This window comes from Marmota monax, unplaced genomic scaffold (genome assembly GCF_021218885.2).
Source record: "Marmota monax isolate L192 unplaced genomic scaffold, Marmota_monax_Labrador192_F-V1.1 WCK01_AAM20220418_F8-fsc00114, whole genome shotgun sequence".
In the NCBI taxonomy this organism is placed as follows: domain Eukaryota; kingdom Metazoa; phylum Chordata; class Mammalia; order Rodentia; family Sciuridae; genus Marmota; species Marmota monax.
The window spans coordinates 2701209-2722551 of NW_026694943.1; the positions used below are offsets into that span (position 1 = coordinate 2701209).

Genomic DNA, 21343 nt, shown 5'->3' on the forward strand with positions numbered 1-21343 from the left:
TCAAAATAGCCTTATGAAAAAGATAAATGGAAAGATGTCAATAAATTAGGTTTGTCCATAAATATTTTAATACTTGTAACCAAATACCAAAGGTTTATGTGTCACTGATAATTGAATCATGCCCAAGAAATTTGGTTCATTTAGCATGTATCTCCTAACCAACAGGATGAAAGTGTAGATGGCATGTTGGGCAACTCTTAAAGTAGCTTCTTTAGAAGAGGCAAAGGAGATTGTTCTTTCGTATGCTGAAATGAAATTTGTCTTAGAACAATAATAGGTATATAATAAGGATCAGAAACCATTTGCATTAACCCAAAAATATGGAAAATGTGCTTAGAAGTTCATATGTGAAAACTTAGGGATTAAGTTCAACTACTCAGCAATCTAATTTTACAAAAATTAAAATAAGCTGATACAGCGTTCCAAAAGAATACTGTACCCAGAACAAGGATGGCAAGGTTTCTGTCATACTCTCAGCAAGGCAGACACCTCATAGAAAAGTGTTTGTTTTTTGAAGTCACACTTAAAACAGGGAGTTAGGCAAACAAGTTATTTCTTAAAGGGAAAACAAGATTGTGAGTTCAGTTTAATTCACTGCTTACTATGGATCATACTGTTAAATATGCTAATGCAACAGAAGACATATCCCCTGTTCTTGTTGTGGCCCAGTAGGGGGAGACAGTCTGCTTAAATTATGCACAATGGGTTTTTGAAGCAGAGAACAATTTAGCTCAAATTGTCAGAAGTCAGTGAAGGCTTTCTGGAGGAAATATGACACCTAAAAGATATCCTAAAGGAGTCCTAAAGTAGATTGAATCCAAGAAAAATTGGGAAGGGAACCCTGTCCACAAGGAACCACTAAAAGGATAAATTAGAAAGGTTCTTCCTGAAGAAGCTACAATACATAGTTTTGAATATCTGAATATTTGAGAATTAAGTGATTTTTATGGCTCTTGAGATAAGATTAAAGGAAGCAAATTTCAGTTCAGAATATAAAAACTCATTTTATTTAGTGAAAACCCACATTGAGGCATCCCAACATAATGAAAATTCAAATATAACAAAATTGGCAGTTGGCTTGTTTCATAACAGAATCACAATATCATTAACCCACAACCATTCTACCATTTTACAGGATTGTTTTGGATCTTACCCATAAACTGAAACTCTGTCACAATGCTGCATCAATTAGAGCTGTCCAAATGAGAAGCTGCACAGTGAAATGGGAAACTTTTTTTTGTACTGGGCAAAAAAAGACGCCTGTAATCCCAGCGTGCATTGTAGGGATTTTACCACTAAGCTAATCCCCAGCTTTTAAAAATTTTTTATTTTCAGACAGTCTCTTAAATTGCTGAGGCTGGTCTCCAACTTGCAATTCTTCTGCCACAACTTCCCAATGGCTGGGAATTACAAGCATAAGCTACTGTGCTCATCTTGGGATATGTTTTTAAGTATAAACTGGACAATAATTTGTTGCACATGCTGCAGAGGGATGATCACATTTAGATTGGAAATGGCCTCCAAGGTACCTTTCATCTGATATCCTGTAGCCTTTAAAAGAAAATGTGATTAATTTCATAAATAAATTGGTAAATTACCATATTATACTAAATAAAGCTTATGTTTCTTATTAATTGGCAGAACTTGGCGGGCATGGTGGTATGCATCCATAATCGCAGTTACTTAGGAGGCTGAGATAGATACATACAAAAAGTAACAAAGAAAAATAAAAAAAATAAGGGGTGTGAATTTAAAGTAATTTGAGACATGTAATAGTCTAGCCTTTATCTGTTGATAAATCAACTATAAAAATGTTCATAAGAATCTGGGAAATTAAAACACTGCTTAAATATTTAACAGTATTAAAGAATAATTTATTAGAGGAATGATAATGGAATTGTGCTTATTTTTTTAAAAGGAGGGTTTTCGTTCTTAGGACACACACAGTAAATTATCAATAACACATTATCTGGAATTTGCTTTAAAATGGTCAAGCTGGGTGCAGCAGTACATGCCTGTAATCCCAGCATGCACTGGAGGGCTAAGACAGGAGGATCCAAGTTCAAAGCCAGCCTCAGCAACAGCGAGGCACAAAATAGGCCTGGAGACACGGTTCAGTGGTCCATTGCCCCTGAGTTCAATCCTTGGTACTTCCCCCCAAAAAATTAAAATAAAATGATCCAGAGCAGAGGTGGGGTGGTGGGGAGTGAATGACATCAGAAATGAAAATTGGGTGTGTTTCCTGATAAACCTGGGCTCATTAAATTATTTTATTTTTATGCTTACAATGTGTAAAAAAAAAATTTCAGGGGGCTAGATGGGGAATTTACTGTCCTTAGTGTGCATAAAGCCCTAGGTTCAATCCTTAAGACCGCCCCCCAACCAATTTTTTTTCAGATGTAATGTGCGTGTGGTACATTCAACATGGGTGCTTTTCCACTGAGCTACATCCCCATCCCCAGTTTATTTTTTTATTTTGAGACAGTCTTGCTAAGTTACACAGGCTGGCCTCAAACTTGGTACCCTACTACCTCAGTTTCTGGTAGCTGGGATTACAGGCATCACTAAATAAATTCAAAATGTGATAATTACACATAAAACATGAAACCTCAAAATAGAGGAAAATATAGGTAAACATTTATATAAACTTAGGATAGGGATAGCATGATGCAAAGGGCATAAAGTGTAAAGAAATCAATTGAGTTGACCATATACAAAATGCCTAATTCTATAAAAAGCCCCATGAATAAAGCCAAAGCTAAATTAAAAGCTGCCTGTATCATAGGACCACAGGCAAAAAAATTCTTCATATATAAAAGGTTAAAAATTAATAAGAAGATGCTAAATTGCCTCCAAAAATAAAAATGGCTAAGAATACAAACAAGTAAAAGAAATATAAATATAGTATAATCATAAACAGTGAAAGGTGTGAACATGGAATGTAATATGCGATTAAGTAAAATATACTATTATACATTTATACTTTAGAATACTTAGTAGTTCAAAATGATGATAATGTGTTTACTGCCAGAAAATGTGCATCCACAAAGATAACATGTATATTTTCATTTTAAAAAAAAATTTATGGGGCTACAGGTACAGCTCAATGGTAGAGTGCCCAGTATGCAGAATCCCTGGGTTCAGTCCCCAGCAACGCCCACTGATCCACAGAAAATAATAATAAAAATATTTGAACACAATTATAAATTTGTCGTTTTTGCTCTACTCACTTTCTCCTGAAAAAACTTATTAAAATTAATAAGAAAATGTTATAGGAATAAAAATTATAGGAACTCATTGGTGGTTTAATGTTAAATCCTACACCACTAAAAATGAACAGTTGCTTCCAGGAATTATCAATAATATTCTGTTTGAAAGCAATGTTATTTATCAGTACAAGGATCCCTCTGATGTTCTTCCACATGTTCAAAATCTTGTGCCATCAGCAATCTATCAGATTCTGTAACTATTGTGGGAATACCCAAGTAACAAATGCCCAAATTGGGCATTGATATTAACAATAGTTTACTGATACGACCCCTGTAAATATCACATTTTTCAATAATAAAGTTTTGCACAGAAATTGTAATTCAAAGGGCTAATTATATATTTAACTTGAAATATTATAATCCCAGTATTTTCATGAAAACAGTTGTCTGGTAACATATATTGCTTCTGCATCAGTTCCACAAACAAGACAAGGACCTAAAACATCCAAACTGTTCACAGACAGAGTCCTGCTGGGAAGCAAGCTTGTGATTTCAATACGGTCTTTCGCAGGATCAGTGCTGAGCCAGGAACTTATAAGAGATTGGTGAACATTAGCCTGGTTACTAATGCTATGAGTCAAAAAAGTACCGGTTCTTCCTCCTGAAAGAAAAAGGAGGGAAAAAAACTTTCAAGACTTCAAGACTAATTTTATGCTAGTATACATCTAAACCTCTACTGATATTTCAGAAAGACAATGAGTCCAACTTATATTAATTCTCAGAATGACAGGCAGATAATTCCATGATCACATGTTGTCATTTTTTACCAAAGACTTATTCAGTATTATTAAATACTCAAATTTCCAAGGGAAAATATGGATACCTAACTTTAAATCATCATGTAAAGCAGATAGTTTATTTTCTGTTTGTTTTTTTAATGGGAAGCAACAAAGACTTGAGGATAAGTAGAATAAATATGTAAATATATAGAAATAAATAATAACATAAATAAAAGCTCTTGGATAACAACAAATAAAATGTTCACAAAAAATTTCTGTTTGTTTGTTTTGTGCATATTTCTAAGTAAATATTTCCTAATGTATTTTTAAATGTTTCTATGATTCTAAGTATAATCAATTTGTTTTAGATCTTTTATTCTTACCCTTTTAAGATAAAGGAAACTTTAGAAGGAAAACTAAAAGGAAAACTTTAGAACATGACTAGATTATAAACATTCCTAACAGTGCTATGCACTTAATATAGAACTAAATGAGGCAAAGACAGAATATCAGCTATTATTTGCAATTTTCGTTCTTTTCAACTTTCTTTCAGATCATAAAAGGGAAAATTTCATATACCATTCCATCAACACATAGGTGAGTATCTACTATGTGTCAGGCTCTATGCTAAGTGTTGGTAATGTAAGACAAAATCCTGAATCCTTAAATATTAGTAGGTTTAGGGGCTGGGTATGTATCTTAGAGGCAAAGCTCTTGAAGAGCACATGCCAGGCTCTGGATTGGATCTCCAGCATCACAACTAATAATAATAATAATAATTTTAAAACTAATTTAAAATTAACCTATTAATTTTAAATCAAATGTACAATATTAAACCTTGTGGTCCTTTAAAGTCCAGCTCAACTTTCTTCTCTTGAGAAATCTTTGAAGAAGCTCTAAATTCATGTTTCTTTCTTCCATCCCAGAACCCTCAGCACTGTGTTTAACATTACTATCTTGTTAGTTCCTTTTGCCATGATTTAACTTTCCATGCCCCTTTTCCATAACTAAATCCAAGACTTTCTCAAGAGGAGGTTGCATATTTTATGTTTGTTTTACCTTTTCACAGTATCTAATATCATGCCTTGCAATAGTAGAAAACAAAATATAATAAATAATTTTACTTCCAATCTAACCAAGGTTTCTAAAAAAGTAAGATTTCAAATATAACACAGTAGAAGTAGAGAAGGGAAATAAAATAAAAGTACTTAACATATGCTTAGATAAAACTATTAAGTTTCTCCATAAATGAAGTTACAGACATGCATACATGTTACATACATTCCATACCTGTCCAGAATTTTTTGTGGGGAAGGTGCTGAGCAACTGAACCTAGGGGCTTGCCTATGTTAAATATATGATCTACCAGTGAGTTACATCACTAGTCCCCTTATTAAGAATTTTTCTGGTGAAGTTTCAGATTTTTTTTCCATCATTTTACTGTTTATCTTGTTTTGTGCTCCCAAATATTACATTGCTTTTGAATACGGTTCAAATTAATATACAAGTTAAATATCCTTATCTTCAATTCTTGGCTATAAAATGTTTAGGATTTTGAATATTTTTAAAATTTTGGAATGAAATGAGCTATTTTAAGGTTAAAACCCAAGCCTAAACATGAAATTAATTTATGTTTCATATAAACCCCATTCATATAACCTGAAGGGAATTTTATATAATACTTTAAATGGGCCTGCATTTTTGGTACTGGGGATTGAATCCCAGAGAACTTAACCACTAAGCCACATCCTCAGCCCTTTTTATTTTTTCAGACAACTTTGTAAGTTGCTTAGGGCCTTCCTAAATTGCTGAGGCTGGCCTCAAACTTGTAATCTTCCTGCCTCAGGATCCCAAATCACTGGGATTACAGACATGTGGCACCACACCCAGCTGTGCCAACATTTTTTCTTTTTAAATCTTAATGGTAGGGGGATTAAATCCAGGGGTGTTTTACCACTGGGCTTCAGTCCCAGTCCTTTTTCTCTTTTGAGACAGGGTCTTGCTAAATTGCCCAGGCTAGTGTCCAACTTGTGATCCTCCTGCCTCAGACTCCTGAGGAGCTGAGATTACCTATGGTTCCAAAATTCATTTGTTCATTCATTCAGAAACCTTTACTGAATGCCTATCCTCTAAATGTGTTAGGGCCTACAATAGTGAGCAGGAAAAAAATGTTTCTATACATACAGAGCAAAATCTAGCTGACAGTTTTTAAAAAGTATAGCCTGGCAGGATGTGCATGCCTATAATTTCAGTGAGTCAGAAGGCTGAAGCAGGAGGATCACAAGCTCGAGGCCAGCCTCAGCAACTTAGCAAGACCCTATCTCAAAATGAAAAATAAAAAGCACTAAGGATATGGCTCAGTGATAAAGCACCCCTGGGTTCAATTCCCAGTACTGCAACCCCTCAAAAAAAAAAAAAAATATATATATATATATAAATAACAGCCCAATCAGAAAAAAATCAATACCTGACTAGTGTACCTGCATTTTGACTGTGACCCATCACATGAAGTTAAAGTGTGGAATTTTTCACCTGTGACATCAATATTGATCCTCAAAAACATTTCAGATTTCGGCAGAAACGGTGGCATATGCCTGTAACCCCATGTAATCCCAGCTACCAGAGAACCTGAGGCAGGAGGATCACAAATTTGAGGCCAGCCTCAGCAACTTGGCAAGGTATTCAGCAACATAGGGAGGCCCCATGTCAAAAAGGACTGGGGATGTTGCTCAGTGGTATAGCAACTCTGGGTTTAAGCCCCATGTCAGGGAAAAACAAATTTCAGATTTTGGAGCATTTCAGATTTTAGGATTAGAGATGTTCACAATTTGAATTATTCACAACCACTGAGACAAGACTCCCTTCTTGCTTCCACTTTTCTGCTTCCATTCCTTCCTGCTGTCTTTGTTTCCACCATCCTCACCCCTCTTACACAGTCTATGTTCTGTAGCACCAGTGATTCTTGGAAATCTCAGTCTTTCCACAACCAATCCTTACTACCTACAATCCCCCTGTCCTAGTAGTTGAATGGCAGCCACATCCACCTTGCTGTGCTCTGCCTCTCAAGTCCTCTGCCTGGAATGCATTCATGTAATTCACACCTTCACTTCTCACAGGTGACTACTCAAATGTTATTTCTGTCAGGTGGGATCTCCGACTACTCTAGAGTCGTTCCCCTCACTCTTCCTTTATCCTTTTATCAGTACATTTGGTCCAGCTACTTTCTTTTTTGCTTTCAGTCCCTTTTGCTGTGCTCTACTATGTATTGCAAACTCCATTTTCCAGGATCCCTTGCCATCTGCTTTCCAGATGGACCCTACCATGGGAGGCACTATGTGGGTGACTGGAAGGCGTAGGAGGAGAGAAGCAGCTCCCTTTCTGCTCCAGGATTTTGGCAACAGCAGCACTGGCAGCAGTTCCAGGCTGGGTTGAGGTGGCATTTTTTCCTGCTAATCCAGAATCAACTTTAACAGCATTTCCAATAATGTAGCACCAAAGGTATTAATGATTTCTGCTTTCTGGTTATCACCTTTTCTATTTGCACTACCAACACTCCTTGAATTCCCTTTTGTTTTTCCAGTCCTTCTAACACATGTGAAACTAACTCTTTCTATATTCTGGGTAGTTTGGATTTTTCTGATTGGGCTGTTATTTTTATATATATATATATATATATATATATATATATATATATAAAATTTTTTTTGAGGGGTTGCAGTACTGGGAATTGAACCCAGGGGTGCTTTATCACTGAGCCATATCCTTAGTGCTTTTTATTTTTCATTTTGAGATAGGGTCTTGCTAAGTCTATTTCATTTTGAGATAGGGTCTTGCTAATACTGAAAATACTAATTAAAACCCCTGAGCCTTTTAGTCTTGAGAACAGAAACCCAGCACATTTTGTCATTCATTAATGTTAAAAATATGAGAACATCAGGCTGGAGTTGTGGCTCAGTGGTAGAGTGCTTGCCTAGCACAGGCAAAGCCCTGGGTTTGATCCTCAGCACCACATAAAAATAAAGATATTAAAAAAATATATATGAGAATGTTCAATCTAGTATTTAAAGGCATACAATAACACAAGAATTTTCATTAACATGTTTTGCCTGAAGCTGGGGTTGTAGCTTAGTGGTTGAATGCTTACTAAGCACATGTGAGGCACTGGGTTAGATCCTTAGCACCACATAAAAATAAATAAATAAAGGTATTGTGTCTATTTACAACTAAAGGTAATATTTTACCTTAGCAGTAAAAAAGCTTAGAAATAACATTGCCAAATATATCCTTAAAATTCACCACAAAAAAAAAAAATTATAAAGGAAATTTTCACATAAGAAAAAAAAAAAAAAGGGTTTTTACCTTGGTGAAAGAGTGAGGACTTTTCTGGCACATCTGTGGAGGCATCCCAGTGCCATAAGGATCCATCTTCAGAACAAGTGAACAGATGATCTGGATTGGATGGGTGAAAATGAACTTCCCACACTAAAAGATAAAAACCAAGAAGTTTATTCCTCTGCAGATTGCCTGAACAAACATTAAAACCCTATCTCCGACTTCTATCAAGCTCTATTACATACCTACAAACCTCAAGTATGTAGCCTCAAATCAAAGTCTTCAAAATTAAAAAGAGAATATAACTCCCTAAGGTTGAAATATGTACCAAGGAAAATGAAGTCAAGTAAATAACCTTGTGGACTGGGCCAGAAAATGAATAAAATTCCTCACTAAATCATTTAACCTATTATACTTTTTTATGGAAAAGAATAACAGTGGTGGGCTGGGAATATAACTCGGTAGAGTGCTTGCTTTGCATGCATAAGGCACTGAGTTCGATCCTCAACACCACATAAAAATAAATAAAGGTTTATTAAAAAAAAAAAGAAGAAGAGGGGCTGGGGATGTGGCTCAAGCGGTAGCGCGCTCGCCTGGCATGCGTACAGCCTGGGTTCGATCCTCAGCACCACATACAAACAAAGATGTTGTGTCCGCCGAAAACTAAAAAATAAATACTAAAATTCTCTCTCTCTCTCTCTCTAAAAAAAAAAAAAAAAGAAGAAGAAGAACAGTGGTGGGGGTAGGGGCAAAAAAGAGTGTGGACCTGAGTTAGAATGCTAGTCTACCATGCCCAAGGCCCTGGATTCAATCCCAATAAATTCAATCTCAAAACAGATTATCGAGTTGGGTTTGTAGCCTAGTTGGTAGAGAGCATTTGCCTCAAATGTATGAGGCACTGCATTCAATCCTCAGCACCACATAAAAATAAATAAATAGAACTGTGTCCATCTAAACTAAAAATAAAAAAAAAAGATTTCTTTTCAAAAGATGGTACTTTAAATGATTATGAGTCATGTTAAGTAAGTATAATAATATGAAATGCAGGGCTGGGGTTGTGGCTCAGCGGTACAGTGCTTGGCTAACACATGTCAAGCCCTGGGTTCAATCCTCAGCACCATATGAAAATAAATAAATAAAATAAAGGTATTGTGTCCAACTACAACTAAAAATTAAACATTAAAAAAATAATAATAATATGAAATGCAGCCGGGTGTGATGGCACATGCCTATAATCCCAGTGGCTCCAGAGTCTTAAGGCAGGAGGATCACAAGTTCAAAAGCTGACTTAGCAATTTAGTGAGGCCCTAAGAACTTAGTGAAATCCTGTCTCAAAAGAAAAAAAGGGAGGGGGGGGGAGCGGGGTGTGCAGGGATGTCACTCAGTGGTTAGGGTGCCCCTGGGTTCAATCCCTGTTTCCAAAAAACCAAAACAAACAACAACAAAAGTACAAACATAGGAAATACATTAAGAATGTCCACAGAGATCTAGGGATATAGCTTAGTTGGTAGAGTGCTTGTCTTGCATACATAAGGCCCTAGGTTCAATCCCCAGCACCACAAAAAATAAAATAAAATAAAGAAAGAATGACTATGGAAAATACTGAAAATACTAATTAAGAAAAAAAAACAACTGATAAATTCTCTTATTTTTTTTTCCTGTCCTTAATAGATGGTTACATTACTGGAACGACTGAGAGAAGACCATAAAAGAAAGATAAATGCAAATCAATATTGGCTCAAGTCAAGATTCGGGATACTTCTGGTCTACATCAAAGAAATAGCAACTAGCTCCTAGCACACCAAAACTTGGAAATGTTCCAAAAGTTGGATCCAGTTTCAGATGGAGGAATTTCAAGAAGCCATATTGGGATTGCCACCCCACCCTTCACCCCAGCTCTAAACTTTAAGGGAACTTTGTGTACACAGACACCTGGGAGGCAATGAATACCCATGATTCCCCAGAAAGCTACATACAGCATGCATGCAAAACTGTGAACAATGGTTCTGAATCTGAGTTAGGTCACTTTGAAGAATCAGTATAGGAAGTATTTGAATTATGACATGAAAAGAATGACACAGGTTTGTGAGGTGGCAACTAACCTTCATTTTGACAGTTATATACTTTCCAAAAAGGAGGGAGGGAGGAGGGGGGGGAGGGAGAGAGAAGAATGTATTCTAGAGGTGTTCCCATAAAGTACATTCACACTCTTTCATTAAAACAATGTGGGAAAAAAAATAAATAAAACTAAAAAAAAAAAAAAGTGAAACACAATACCCTGTGTAGAGCCATGAGCAGATTGCCCAAATCTACATTTTTTATGCATTTATTTTCAAATTAGAAAACAACCCCCTATAAAACATTTCATTTCATTACTAGTTAGGAGGTAGGATAAATTCAAAGCAAAATATTAAAAGCCACTGCAGTTGTGTGTACATTGCTTAACTAGGCTGCCAATTAAAGAGGGCTGGAAAGTAGAGAAAAAAAGGTCAGGGGATATACCTCAGTGCTGGAGTGCTCTTGCCTAGCATGTGTGAGGCCCAAGGTTTGATGCCCAGCCCACAAAAAAAAAAAAAAAAAGCCAGGCTTGGTGGTGCAACCCCGTAACCCCACTGACCTGGGAGACTGAGGCAGGAAGATCACAAGTTCAAAACCAGGTTCAGCAACTTAGCGAGGCCCTAAACAACTAGGGAGACCCTACCTCAAAATAAAAATAAATAGGGCTGGGGAGGTATCTCAATGCTTAAGTGTCCCTGGACTCAATTCTTGGTACCAAAAAAATAGATAATTTTTTTTTTTTTTTTTAAAAAAGGGAGATCAATCTGAAAGCTTGTGAGTCTTCCACCAGGTTAGCCCTTAGGCAGAGTTATATAACCTGGGAGAGGCAAACAACTTTCTATCCTTTTATTTGCTGGATGTTTTTCTTTTCTTTTTTTTATGAGGGGGAGGGGGATATCAGGGATTGAACACATAGGGACTTTATCACGAAGCCACATCTGCAGCCATTTTTTGTGTATTATTTAGAGACAGGGTCTTGCTGAATTGCTTAGGGACTCACTAAATTGCTAAACTGGCTCTGAACTTGCGATCCTCCCGCCTTAGCCTCCCAAGCTGCTGGGATTACAGGTATGCGCCACAACACCTGGCTATTTGATTCTTGAACATAAAGTCATTTGTCTTTCCAAGGTAATATAGTGACTACTTTTTTTTTTTGTACTGGGAATTGAATCTAGGGGTGATTTACCACTACACTACCTCCTGAGAACTTTAATTTTTTGAGACAGGGTCTCACTAAGTTGCTTAGGGTCTTGCTAAATTGCTGAGGCTGGCCTCAAACTTGCAAATCTTCCTGCGTTAGCTTCCTGAGTCTCTGGGATTACAGATGTGCAACACTGCTCCTGGCAATAATGTGAAACTTATTTAAACAGAGAAGTTGCAATATTAGTTTTCTTGTATTTTTATTCAAGCAGAATCTAATAGAAACTTTTTGAACCAGAATTTTTAAATATAATCTATTATAGTATGACAACAGCTATGTATTGTTCTTGTTTAAAAAAAAAAAGATGCAATGATAAATTGAGAAGCACAAAAGATTAGTACATATGAAAAACAACAGTCTCTATTTGATTAGGAAAAAAGGCATTCTTACACACTTAATGACAATATAACCTATTTTTATGTAGGTTTGACAACATGCATTATAGCTTTAAAATTATGCAAGTTTTAGCCAATCAATTCCACCTTTAAAAAATTATCCTAAGCAGGGTAAGGGTTGTGGCTCAGAGGTAGAGTGCTCACCTAGCAAGTGTGAGGCACTGGGTTTGATCCTCAGCACCACATAAAAATAAAAAAGATACTGTGTCTACCTGTAACTGAAAAATAAATGTTAAAAAAAATTATCCTAAGAAAATAAATGCATATGCTGGGGTTGTGGCTCAGCGGTTGGGCACTGGCCTTGCATGCCTGAGGCACTGCATTGGAATCTCAGCACCATATAAAAAACATAAATGGATAAAATAAAGATATTATGTCCATCTACAACTAAAAAATAATTTTAAAAAAAGAAAGAAAAAAAAAATGCATAGGGCTGGGGCTGTAGTTCAGTGGGAAAGTGCTTGCCTCGCATGTGAGGCACTGGGTTCAATCCTCAGCACCACATAAAAATAAAGATACTGTGTGTTCATCTACAACTAAATAAATATTAAAAAAAAAATAAAGAAATGCATAGATAAATACCTAAAGGTATTTCCTATGGTTTTGGAGCTTAAATATGCCTCGGGCTGGGGATGAGGCTCAGTGGTAGAGTCCTTACCTACCACTACGTATAAGGCCTCAGGTCCAATCCCCAGTAATCCCCACCCACTAACATTCACATAGCTTACATGTCAAAATATAAAGGTATTAAAGTTTTACAATTCAGACATTAAAACCTACGACATAAAATGATCTATGTGTACCATTATGCCAAGGTGCTTATGTCATATAACTCATATAATAAAAACTTTCGATATCTCCATAATACTTACTTTCAGCCTCATGAGCCTTCAGCAGAGATACAGGCATAGTACCTTGTCTAACATCCCAAATACTCAGCATTCCATCCTGGCCACCAGTAGCTACAACATGCTGCTGGTTGGGATGTCTGTCAACACAGTGAAGTGGCACTCGATCACCAGTCCTTTTGTGGGAAATACAAATATATCAAATACAAGGTAAAGTACAATTCTGTGTAACCCAAGAAACATTTTATTCTAATAACTACAATACTATGCTAGTTATGTGGCTTAATGATGCCAAGCTGGGTACGGTGGTGCATACTTCTAATCCCAGAGACTTGGGAGGCTGACGTAGGGAATCTTGACGTAGGGAATCACAAGTTTGATGCCAGCCTCAGCAATTTAGTGAGATCCTGACTCAAAATTAAAAGGTAAAAATGGCAGGGCATGTGGCTCAGTGGTAAAACACCCCTAGGTTCAATCCCACTGCTAAGACTGGGGATACAGCTAGTGGTAGAGTACTTGCCTAGCATACATAGACCCTAAGTTCAACCCCCAGTACCACAAAACCAAAAAATAATAATGCCAAAAAAGTAAAGAGATTAAATGTATTTATAAATATTAAAAAAAGCTCATTTTTACATTTATATGTAATTTTAAAATATGTAATTTTACATTTCAATTTACAATTATAGGCCAAAAGTATTCATTCTCTCTTCAATGTGGAAATGGAGAAATAAGATAATCTGATGGTAAAATGGACAAAACCCATTTCCATTTTTAGGGTTTTAAGAAAATATCTATCAACTATACTCAAATATTCCTTATTCCTATTTTATTTAATGCTTATTTTAAATAACTTTTATTCAGTCTGACACACTCCATTTTCTTAAGAAAGAAGTGAATGTTACACACCTAGAAATGGGAATTTCTGCTCAGAAAAATGTTTTGGATTATATTTTCCACCTATAACATCTAGAGTGTATTTTATCCTTTATTGATAAAATCATTTGATAAACAGAAATAAGTTCTCCATGAAATAATAAAAACTTCAAAAAGATAAAGGCTCTGAATCAATACAGCAAATATTTACTAAATAAAGCATGAGAGCATCAAGTCCACCACATAATTCTTTCTTTGTCAAATTTAATTAGGAATCACTACCTTAAATGCAATGGAGAACACCACATTAAGTGAATTAAGGCAGACTCAGAAAATAAAGGGTTGAATATTTTCTCTCATATGTGGAAGCTAGATCAAAGTAAGGGGGAAAAAGGGGGAATGGCTCAGATATAAGGATTCAGGAAAGATCAATGGGTTAGAAGGAGATGGGGGAAGGAAGAGGAATAGAAAAGGGGAGGAAACATGGAGTAAACAGGACAAAACTATACAATGTGAATATATAAATAAACCACAATGAATTTCACCTCTATGTATATCTATAAAGCACCAATTAAAAATAAATAAATAGAAGGGGAAGAGGATGTAGCTTAATGGTAGTGCTCCCTTGGGTTCAATCCTAGTACTGAAGGAAAAAAAGGGTTTTTAAAGACAGCTGTCATAACCAATTGAACAAATTGATTTTGCATTGCATTATTGAAATAACAAATCAAAACTTACAATGATAATATCTGAGAAGGTTCATTGCCTTGTTGTCTGAAGTCCCATATTTTTAACTGTCCAATTGAATTTACTGTAAGTATCTCAGGAGTTCGAAGGAAGGTTACAGCATGGAGTGTACTGCTATCTGCATTGTCTACAAATTTATAAAATGGCAGTGTGTTTAATAGATCCTTTTTTTCATGAAAATCTTAAATTGCATTGCATCTATTTATCAAAATATTACAAATGAAGTTTCCAATCAGTCACAATTTGACTTCTATGGAAAAATGCACAGTAGTGTATGCATTCAGGCAAATTCTCCTCAGAGAGAAAAATATCACCCATGGGACATCTGAATTGTTTTCTAAATGGAGAGCTGAGTTTTCAGGTACTCCTTTTTCTATTTCCCCTCAAGACTGTTACCCTGAAGATAGTGATAACGAAAGCTCAACCTTAGGCTGACTTCCCTATAGCCATGGAAGTGACTTCTCCAATTGTCAAGGCAGTGCATGCACATTGGGGTTACCTTCACCTTTTTTCTTTAAGTTGTAACAAAACATCGACTTATGTTCTTTAATTTTACCATTCCTTTAAATAAAAAAATCTGGTACCAACTCCCCACCTCAAAAAATTGTTACCATGCATTTCTGAGATAAATGTTCAAGCTCCTCTATATTCAGTCTTATTTCCCAGTAGTCCTTGATGCAAAGCTCTATGGGTCCAAAACCCACTGATCCGACAGAGCTACTCTGACCTTGTATTATACTGCTGACACATCTCAAATCTATTCACCCTCATCAGCTTCCTCTTTCGCCACAAAGTCCTTCCTCGTTGTTATAAAGGTCCTTTCCTTAAGTGTCCTGGAGGGTTTAGAATTTATAGAACATAACTTAATGTATACTTTCTTTGAGTCTTATTTTGTGCCACTCCTTCACACTGCCATCAGGCAACAGTCCTTAACTAGCAGCAAACGATATAACTCAAAACTAAAAATCATAATAAACAACACAGAAAACTGATTCCTGGCTCAATCCCTAGAGATTCTGATCCAAAAGATCTAGGGCAATGAACTATTAGAAATCTCAGCAGACAAGTCTGTGTGAAGCATAGTTTAGAAATGCTACACTAGACTAATCCTTCTAAAGCATGAAACAGAGAATATCGCTCCATTGCTCAAAAACTTACAATGGCACCTTAATTTTTCACCACCAAAATGGTTCTGCATTCAAGATTCTTTGCAAACTGGTCCCAATTTACCTTTTGGATTTCATCTTTCAGCTTTCCTATAAAATACTAATGTCAGGACAAACTTTTATTTTCTTTTTGTCATTTCCTGTATAGCTTCACCTTGTCTCCATGCTGTTGCCAATGTCTGGTATTGTCATTTTTTAGTATTACTTATCATCTACAACCTAGATTAAGTTGTCATCTCCTTCCTGATTCTTTATCTAATAAAGAATCCCTTCTAGCTGGTCCCCCCAAATAACAAAAGAATCCATCTCTTTCTCCTCTGTAGTCAGTCACTCACTCTGTCCTCATGGATATGCTGCCCTTGACCAAGGGATTCTGCCTTGTATGTTTTTAATACTCCTCAAACACTTCACCCTGTACTTACTCTGCATTTTAAGTGTTCAATTACTATATGATGGAAAAAATAAATATGATGATTTTTCTTACCTATTGTTCTTACAGCTTCCTTGTGATCAACCCTGAAGAGATTTATTCGACCATCCTCTCCAACTGTGACAATTTCTGGGTTGTCACACACAATGCCTGTACATGGGGCACTGCTATAAGAAGGACTGCCAGGCCCCGTGTGGTAGTGGGCTGCTGTCCACTGCTGGTTGACTGACAGAGTCTAAGTATTAGAAATGAGAATACTTTTTAATCAAAGACCAAGCATTTTTCCTTAAGAGTATTTTAAAATTCTATCTTGACCTTTCTAGAAAAAGAATAACTCTTTTTTTCATTTGTACTTTAGATTAGTAATGTCTAAAAACTACTAGAAGCTCCGTACACAATGAATTAGACTCACAAAAAATGTTGTCCAATAATGTGACATATTCAACTTAAAGCAAAGTAATCATTTTTAGATATCAAGCAGTTCAATGTTCAAAAGCAGCTATTTAAATTATTCTTTTTTCCCCTTGGTATTGGGTACTAAACTCAGGATCTTATACAGGGTAGATAAGCACTTTGAGTCAGGGTCTTACTAAGTTGCCCACTAAGTTACATCATGAGATCTTTTTGTTTTTTACTTTGAGACAGGGTCTTGCTAAGTTTCCTGAGTAGCTGGGATTATAGGCATATAACACTGTGCCCTGTTTACTCTTTTTTTTTAAAAATTTTTTTGAATATTTTTTTTTTTCAGTTTTCGGCGGACACAACATCTTTGTTTGTATGTGGTGCTGAGGATCGAACCCGGGCTGCACGCATGCCAGGCGAGCGCACTACCGCTTGAGCCACATCCCCAGCCCCCCCTGTCTACTCTTTAAATTCTTTTGGCAATGATCTTCTATTTAAGAGCCCCTGAATTTTATTCTTAAATAAATCTCTTCAACTTTAAAAAAATGACTTCATTAAGAAATACTGGGGCTGGGGTTGTGGCTCAGTGGTAGAGTGGTTGCCTCACACATGTGAGGCACTAGGTTTGATCCTCAGCACCACATAAAAATGAATAAACAAAATAAAGATACTGCGTCTGTCTCTAACTAAAAAATATTAAAAAAAAAAAAAAGAAACACTTAACAGGCATGTGCTACTGCTTCTGGCTGCTATTATTTATTCTTTGTGAAAATACTTTTACTTACATAGCAGTTTTGACTCCATTAAAAAAATACTTAACTGGGTCTTACATTTACTACTTCATTGCCAAGGGTGGTCTCCAACTCCTGGGCTCAATAGATCCTCCCACCTCAGACTCCTGAGTAGCTAGATACAGGCACATGTCACTACACCCAGCTCCCTTCATGTTTTAACAATGTTTTATTTCTGTCATTATTAAACTCAATCTTGTTTAAGCCTTCTTAAAAATAACTAAAATACAAACTTTTTTTTCAAATAAAAGTTCTTTACCTGGTTATTTGGATGATGGAGAAAAACTGTTACACATCCTGTTGATGAAGCAGCTACAATTCTTTCCTGGTCAAAAAACTAAACAAAAAGTTCCAGCTTGTTATAAATCCAGAAACAGTAGTAGGGAGAAAGCCTATTATTCAACTCAATTAGTAACAGACTCTACCATAAGCAAAGAGCCTATGAATTCTAAGCAAATAAAATATGATAATAAATCTAAAAGTCAATACTGCTATATATGTAAAAATATTTTCACAAAGAATAAATAATAATAGCCAGAAGCAGTAGCACATGCCTGTAATCCCAGTGACTGGAAAGGCCGAGGCAGAAGGATCTTGAGTTCAAGGCCAGTCTCAGCAATGTAGTGAGACACTGCCTCAAAATAAAAAATAATTAAACAAAACAAAACAAAAAAGCTGGGGATGTCACTCAGTGATAAAGCACCCCTAGGTTCAATCCTCACTACAAAAAAGAGTAAGTAATAATTTTTTCCTAAGTTCACTCACCTAAAATATATGTAATTTTGGACCACAACAATGAAACTTTAGAAAAGTATCATTCCTAAGGTTAGTACTGTTTCTATAGAGTAAATAAAAGAAATGAAGTAATGAAGACTCGGATTTGAAAACTCTCTCTCTTTTTTCTTTTTTTTGAGACAGTGTCTCTGTATTGCCAGACTGATCTCAACCTTCTGGGCTCAAGCACTCCTCCTGCTTCAGCCTTCCAAGTAGCTGGGATTCAAACATCTACCACCACATCCAACTTTGAAAACTTAATTTCAAACCCCAATTACTATGGGTTTTGAGATGCTTTTTAGGGAACTCAAGTTCACAGGTTAGGGATGTGGCTCAGTGGTAGAGCTCTTGTCTGACATGCAGGAGGCCCTGATTTTGATGCCCAGCAAACACACACACACACATACACACACAAAAAAAAAAGAGAGAGAGAATGAATTTAAGTTCTCTAAGTCTTCCTAACACTTTAAAACAGGAGTACTGCCAGGTGCAGTGGTGCACGCCTGTAATCCCAGTGGCAACTCTGGAGGCTGAGACAGGAGGATACAGAGTTCAAAGCCAGCCTCAGCAAAAGTGAAACACAAAACAAATCACTGAGATCCTGTCTCTAAATAAAATAAAAAATAGGACTGGGGATGTGGCTCAGTGACCCTGAGGTCAATCCCCTATATCCACACCAAAAAACAAACAAACAAAAAACACAGGAGTACTAATAATTCAAAAGTCAGGGCTGGGGATGTGGCTCAAGCGGTAGTGCGCTCGCCTGGCATGCGTGCGGCCTGGGTTCGATCCTCAGCACCACATACAAACAAAGATGTTGTGTCCGCTAAAAACTTAAAAATAAATATTAAAAATTAAAAAAATTATAATAATTCAAAAGTCAATTCCATACGAACGTCCCTGCACATTATTTGCCACATAATATATGCTTCAAAGATTTTAGTCTCAGCTTTTTTATTGATAAAGAGAAATAACAAGCTGGGCATGGTGACACAGGCCTGCAATCCCAATTACTTGGGACACTAAGGCAGGAGGATATTATTTATGTATTGTTTGGCGATATCTACTGTCCAACAGTCCAGGAACCTGTGCTTTTGGTTCCTTCTGTGCTATTGGTAATGTCTGTAATAGCCTTCCATCCCTCTCTACTTCTCAGAGAGAGACAGCCTCAGTAAATTCGTGAGGACTTAGGCAACTAGGCATGACCCTCCCTGTCTCTAAATAAAATACTAAAAAAAGGGGATGTGGCTTAGTGGTAAAGCACCCCTGGGTTCCATCCCTGGTACCAAAAAAAAAAAAAAAAAAAAAAGGCAAGGAAAAAAAGCAGAAATAACAATACCTGAGGGATGGGGATATAGCTAACTGGTAGAGCACTTGCCTAACATGTGCAAGAGCCTAGGTTCAATCCCAAGCACCTCACTGCAACAAACACACAAAACATAAACCAATGCTTGATATGTGGAAATGCAATGAAAATTATGTTAACTTATATAAAGCTCCAAAACATTCCTTGGTGCATAGATTAATTTTTAAAAACTAGGATTAAATCTACAATCTCTTTCCCAGTTCTGATCCTGCCACCAAGTGGCTAAATGTGCCGACAAATCATATTTACCAGGAGTGTGACTAGACAAAATTTTAAGATCCCCTGCATCTCTAGATATATTATTTTCAGTGTTTAAAGTTATCTTTTGGGTACAATACAGATTTACCTGTAAATCCATGACATCACCATGGTGTTTGATATCACACAATAATTGATGGTCTCCTTCAAATCCTCCATCAGAGTCCAAATTCCCAAAATCTCCAATAGACCACAATGAAACATAATTTTCCTGCAAAGATAGCGTAAACGTCAACTAGAGGAAAGTAAAATCCGTATTACTTTCAGCCAATCTTGACTCAGAAGCACCTCACACGAATGATATGGTAAGAATTTAAAAACACAAGGAGATACAAAGCTCAACCATTAATGGCTCTGAACTACAGGCAACAGAACCATGACGAGGGTTCAGGGGACAGAGAAGGGCGAGAGGACCTAGAAGGCGAAAGGAGCTAGAAGGTGAGAGTTAGCGCTCGGCCGGCCCAGGACACCCAAGAGGAAAAGAAAGAAGGTACGGGCTCCGCTTCCCGGGAACAGCGGTACCTCATTGTCCCAAGAGCCGGTAGCGAAGGTCTCTGCGGTTTGCAGGCTTCCCGGAGGCACTGGTCGCCAGCGGGTTTTGCTGATTTTCTGAGACACAAACTTGGCATAAATTTCCTCCATGCTGAAGGCGACCGCGGCAAACAGTGCAAGAAACACAACGCGCGCCTTTCAGCCCCGCCCCTTCCGCGGAGCCTGATTGGATGAGATCTCAGAGGGAGACGGTGGCTGCAGAGAGCCAATTTTTACTGGAAGTTTCTGTGAGCGTAGCCAGCGTCTGAACTGAAGGAACCCTTCACAGAAGTGGCTTTAAACAAAGGTGAACGGACCTACGCCCTTGTGCAGTAAGACCAGCACAGAATCTGCAAAATCAATATAGGAACACTGAGACAATGTATTTGTGCAATAATTGCAAAGTATGTAACAAACAGCTAAAATAAAAACAATGCAGAGAGATCACCTTGTATCACAACTAAGCATTCAGTTGCACATCGCTGCATATAGAAAACAATTCAAAATCCTTAAATTCTCATAGAAGTACCTCGACTAACATTTAATCGTATTATCCTAAGCCTCTTCCTCTTTTTCTCCCAGATTCTTGGCTTCAAAATTAATACACATACTGTCAGAGCCTAGAGTTGGAATTCTGAAGACTCTAATTTTAGTTTCACACTCATTTCCTTCCTGCCTAACTTTGGTCAATTTACTTATGTATTGTTTGGCGATATCTACTGTCCAACAGTCCAGGAACCTGTGCTTTTGATTCCTTCTATGCTATTGGTAATGCCTGTAATAGCCTTCCATCCCTCTCTACTTCTCAGAATCCTGCCCATTCTGCAAGGATAGGTTCCTTCCTATTCCTTTTTCATGATGATACCAGCCCATGATGATATAAATAAACACAGTGCTTGCACTTGCTATCTAGACCACTAATGGCACTTATATTCTGCCCTGTTAGATTTCTTTTGATGTAGACCCCACCCCCAGCCCAACCAGAATGTAAACTGACTTAGTCATGTTATTTTTGCACTAAGGATTGAACCTAAAGGCACTTTAGTCCTGAACTACATTCCTGGCCTTTTTTGTTGTTGTTGTTGTTTTTAAGGTAGAGTCTTGCTAAGTTGCTTAGGGCCTTGCTAAGTTGCTGAGGTTGGCCTTGAATTTTCAATTCTTTTGCCTCAGCTTCCTGAGT

At 36.9% G+C, this 21343-nt stretch overlaps 1 protein-coding gene across 1 annotated transcript; it reads right to left on the reverse strand.

Annotated features, from left to right (window-relative positions):
• Positions 1–984: 984 nt before the first annotated feature.
• On the reverse strand, positions 985–20489 carry Nup43 (nucleoporin 43). Its single transcript, XM_046427413.2, has 8 exons — positions 20155–20489; positions 19721–19843; positions 17494–17571; positions 16096–16276; positions 14437–14572; positions 12847–12998; positions 8348–8470; positions 985–3870 (listed from the first exon to the last, which is right to left on the reverse strand). Exons 1-8 carry the CDS (start codon positions 20272–20274, stop codon positions 3641–3643), a joined length of 1143 nt encoding a protein of 380 aa, XP_046283369.1. The 5' UTR covers positions 20275–20489; the 3' UTR covers positions 985–3640.
• Between the last annotated feature and the right edge of the window lie 854 nt (positions 20490–21343).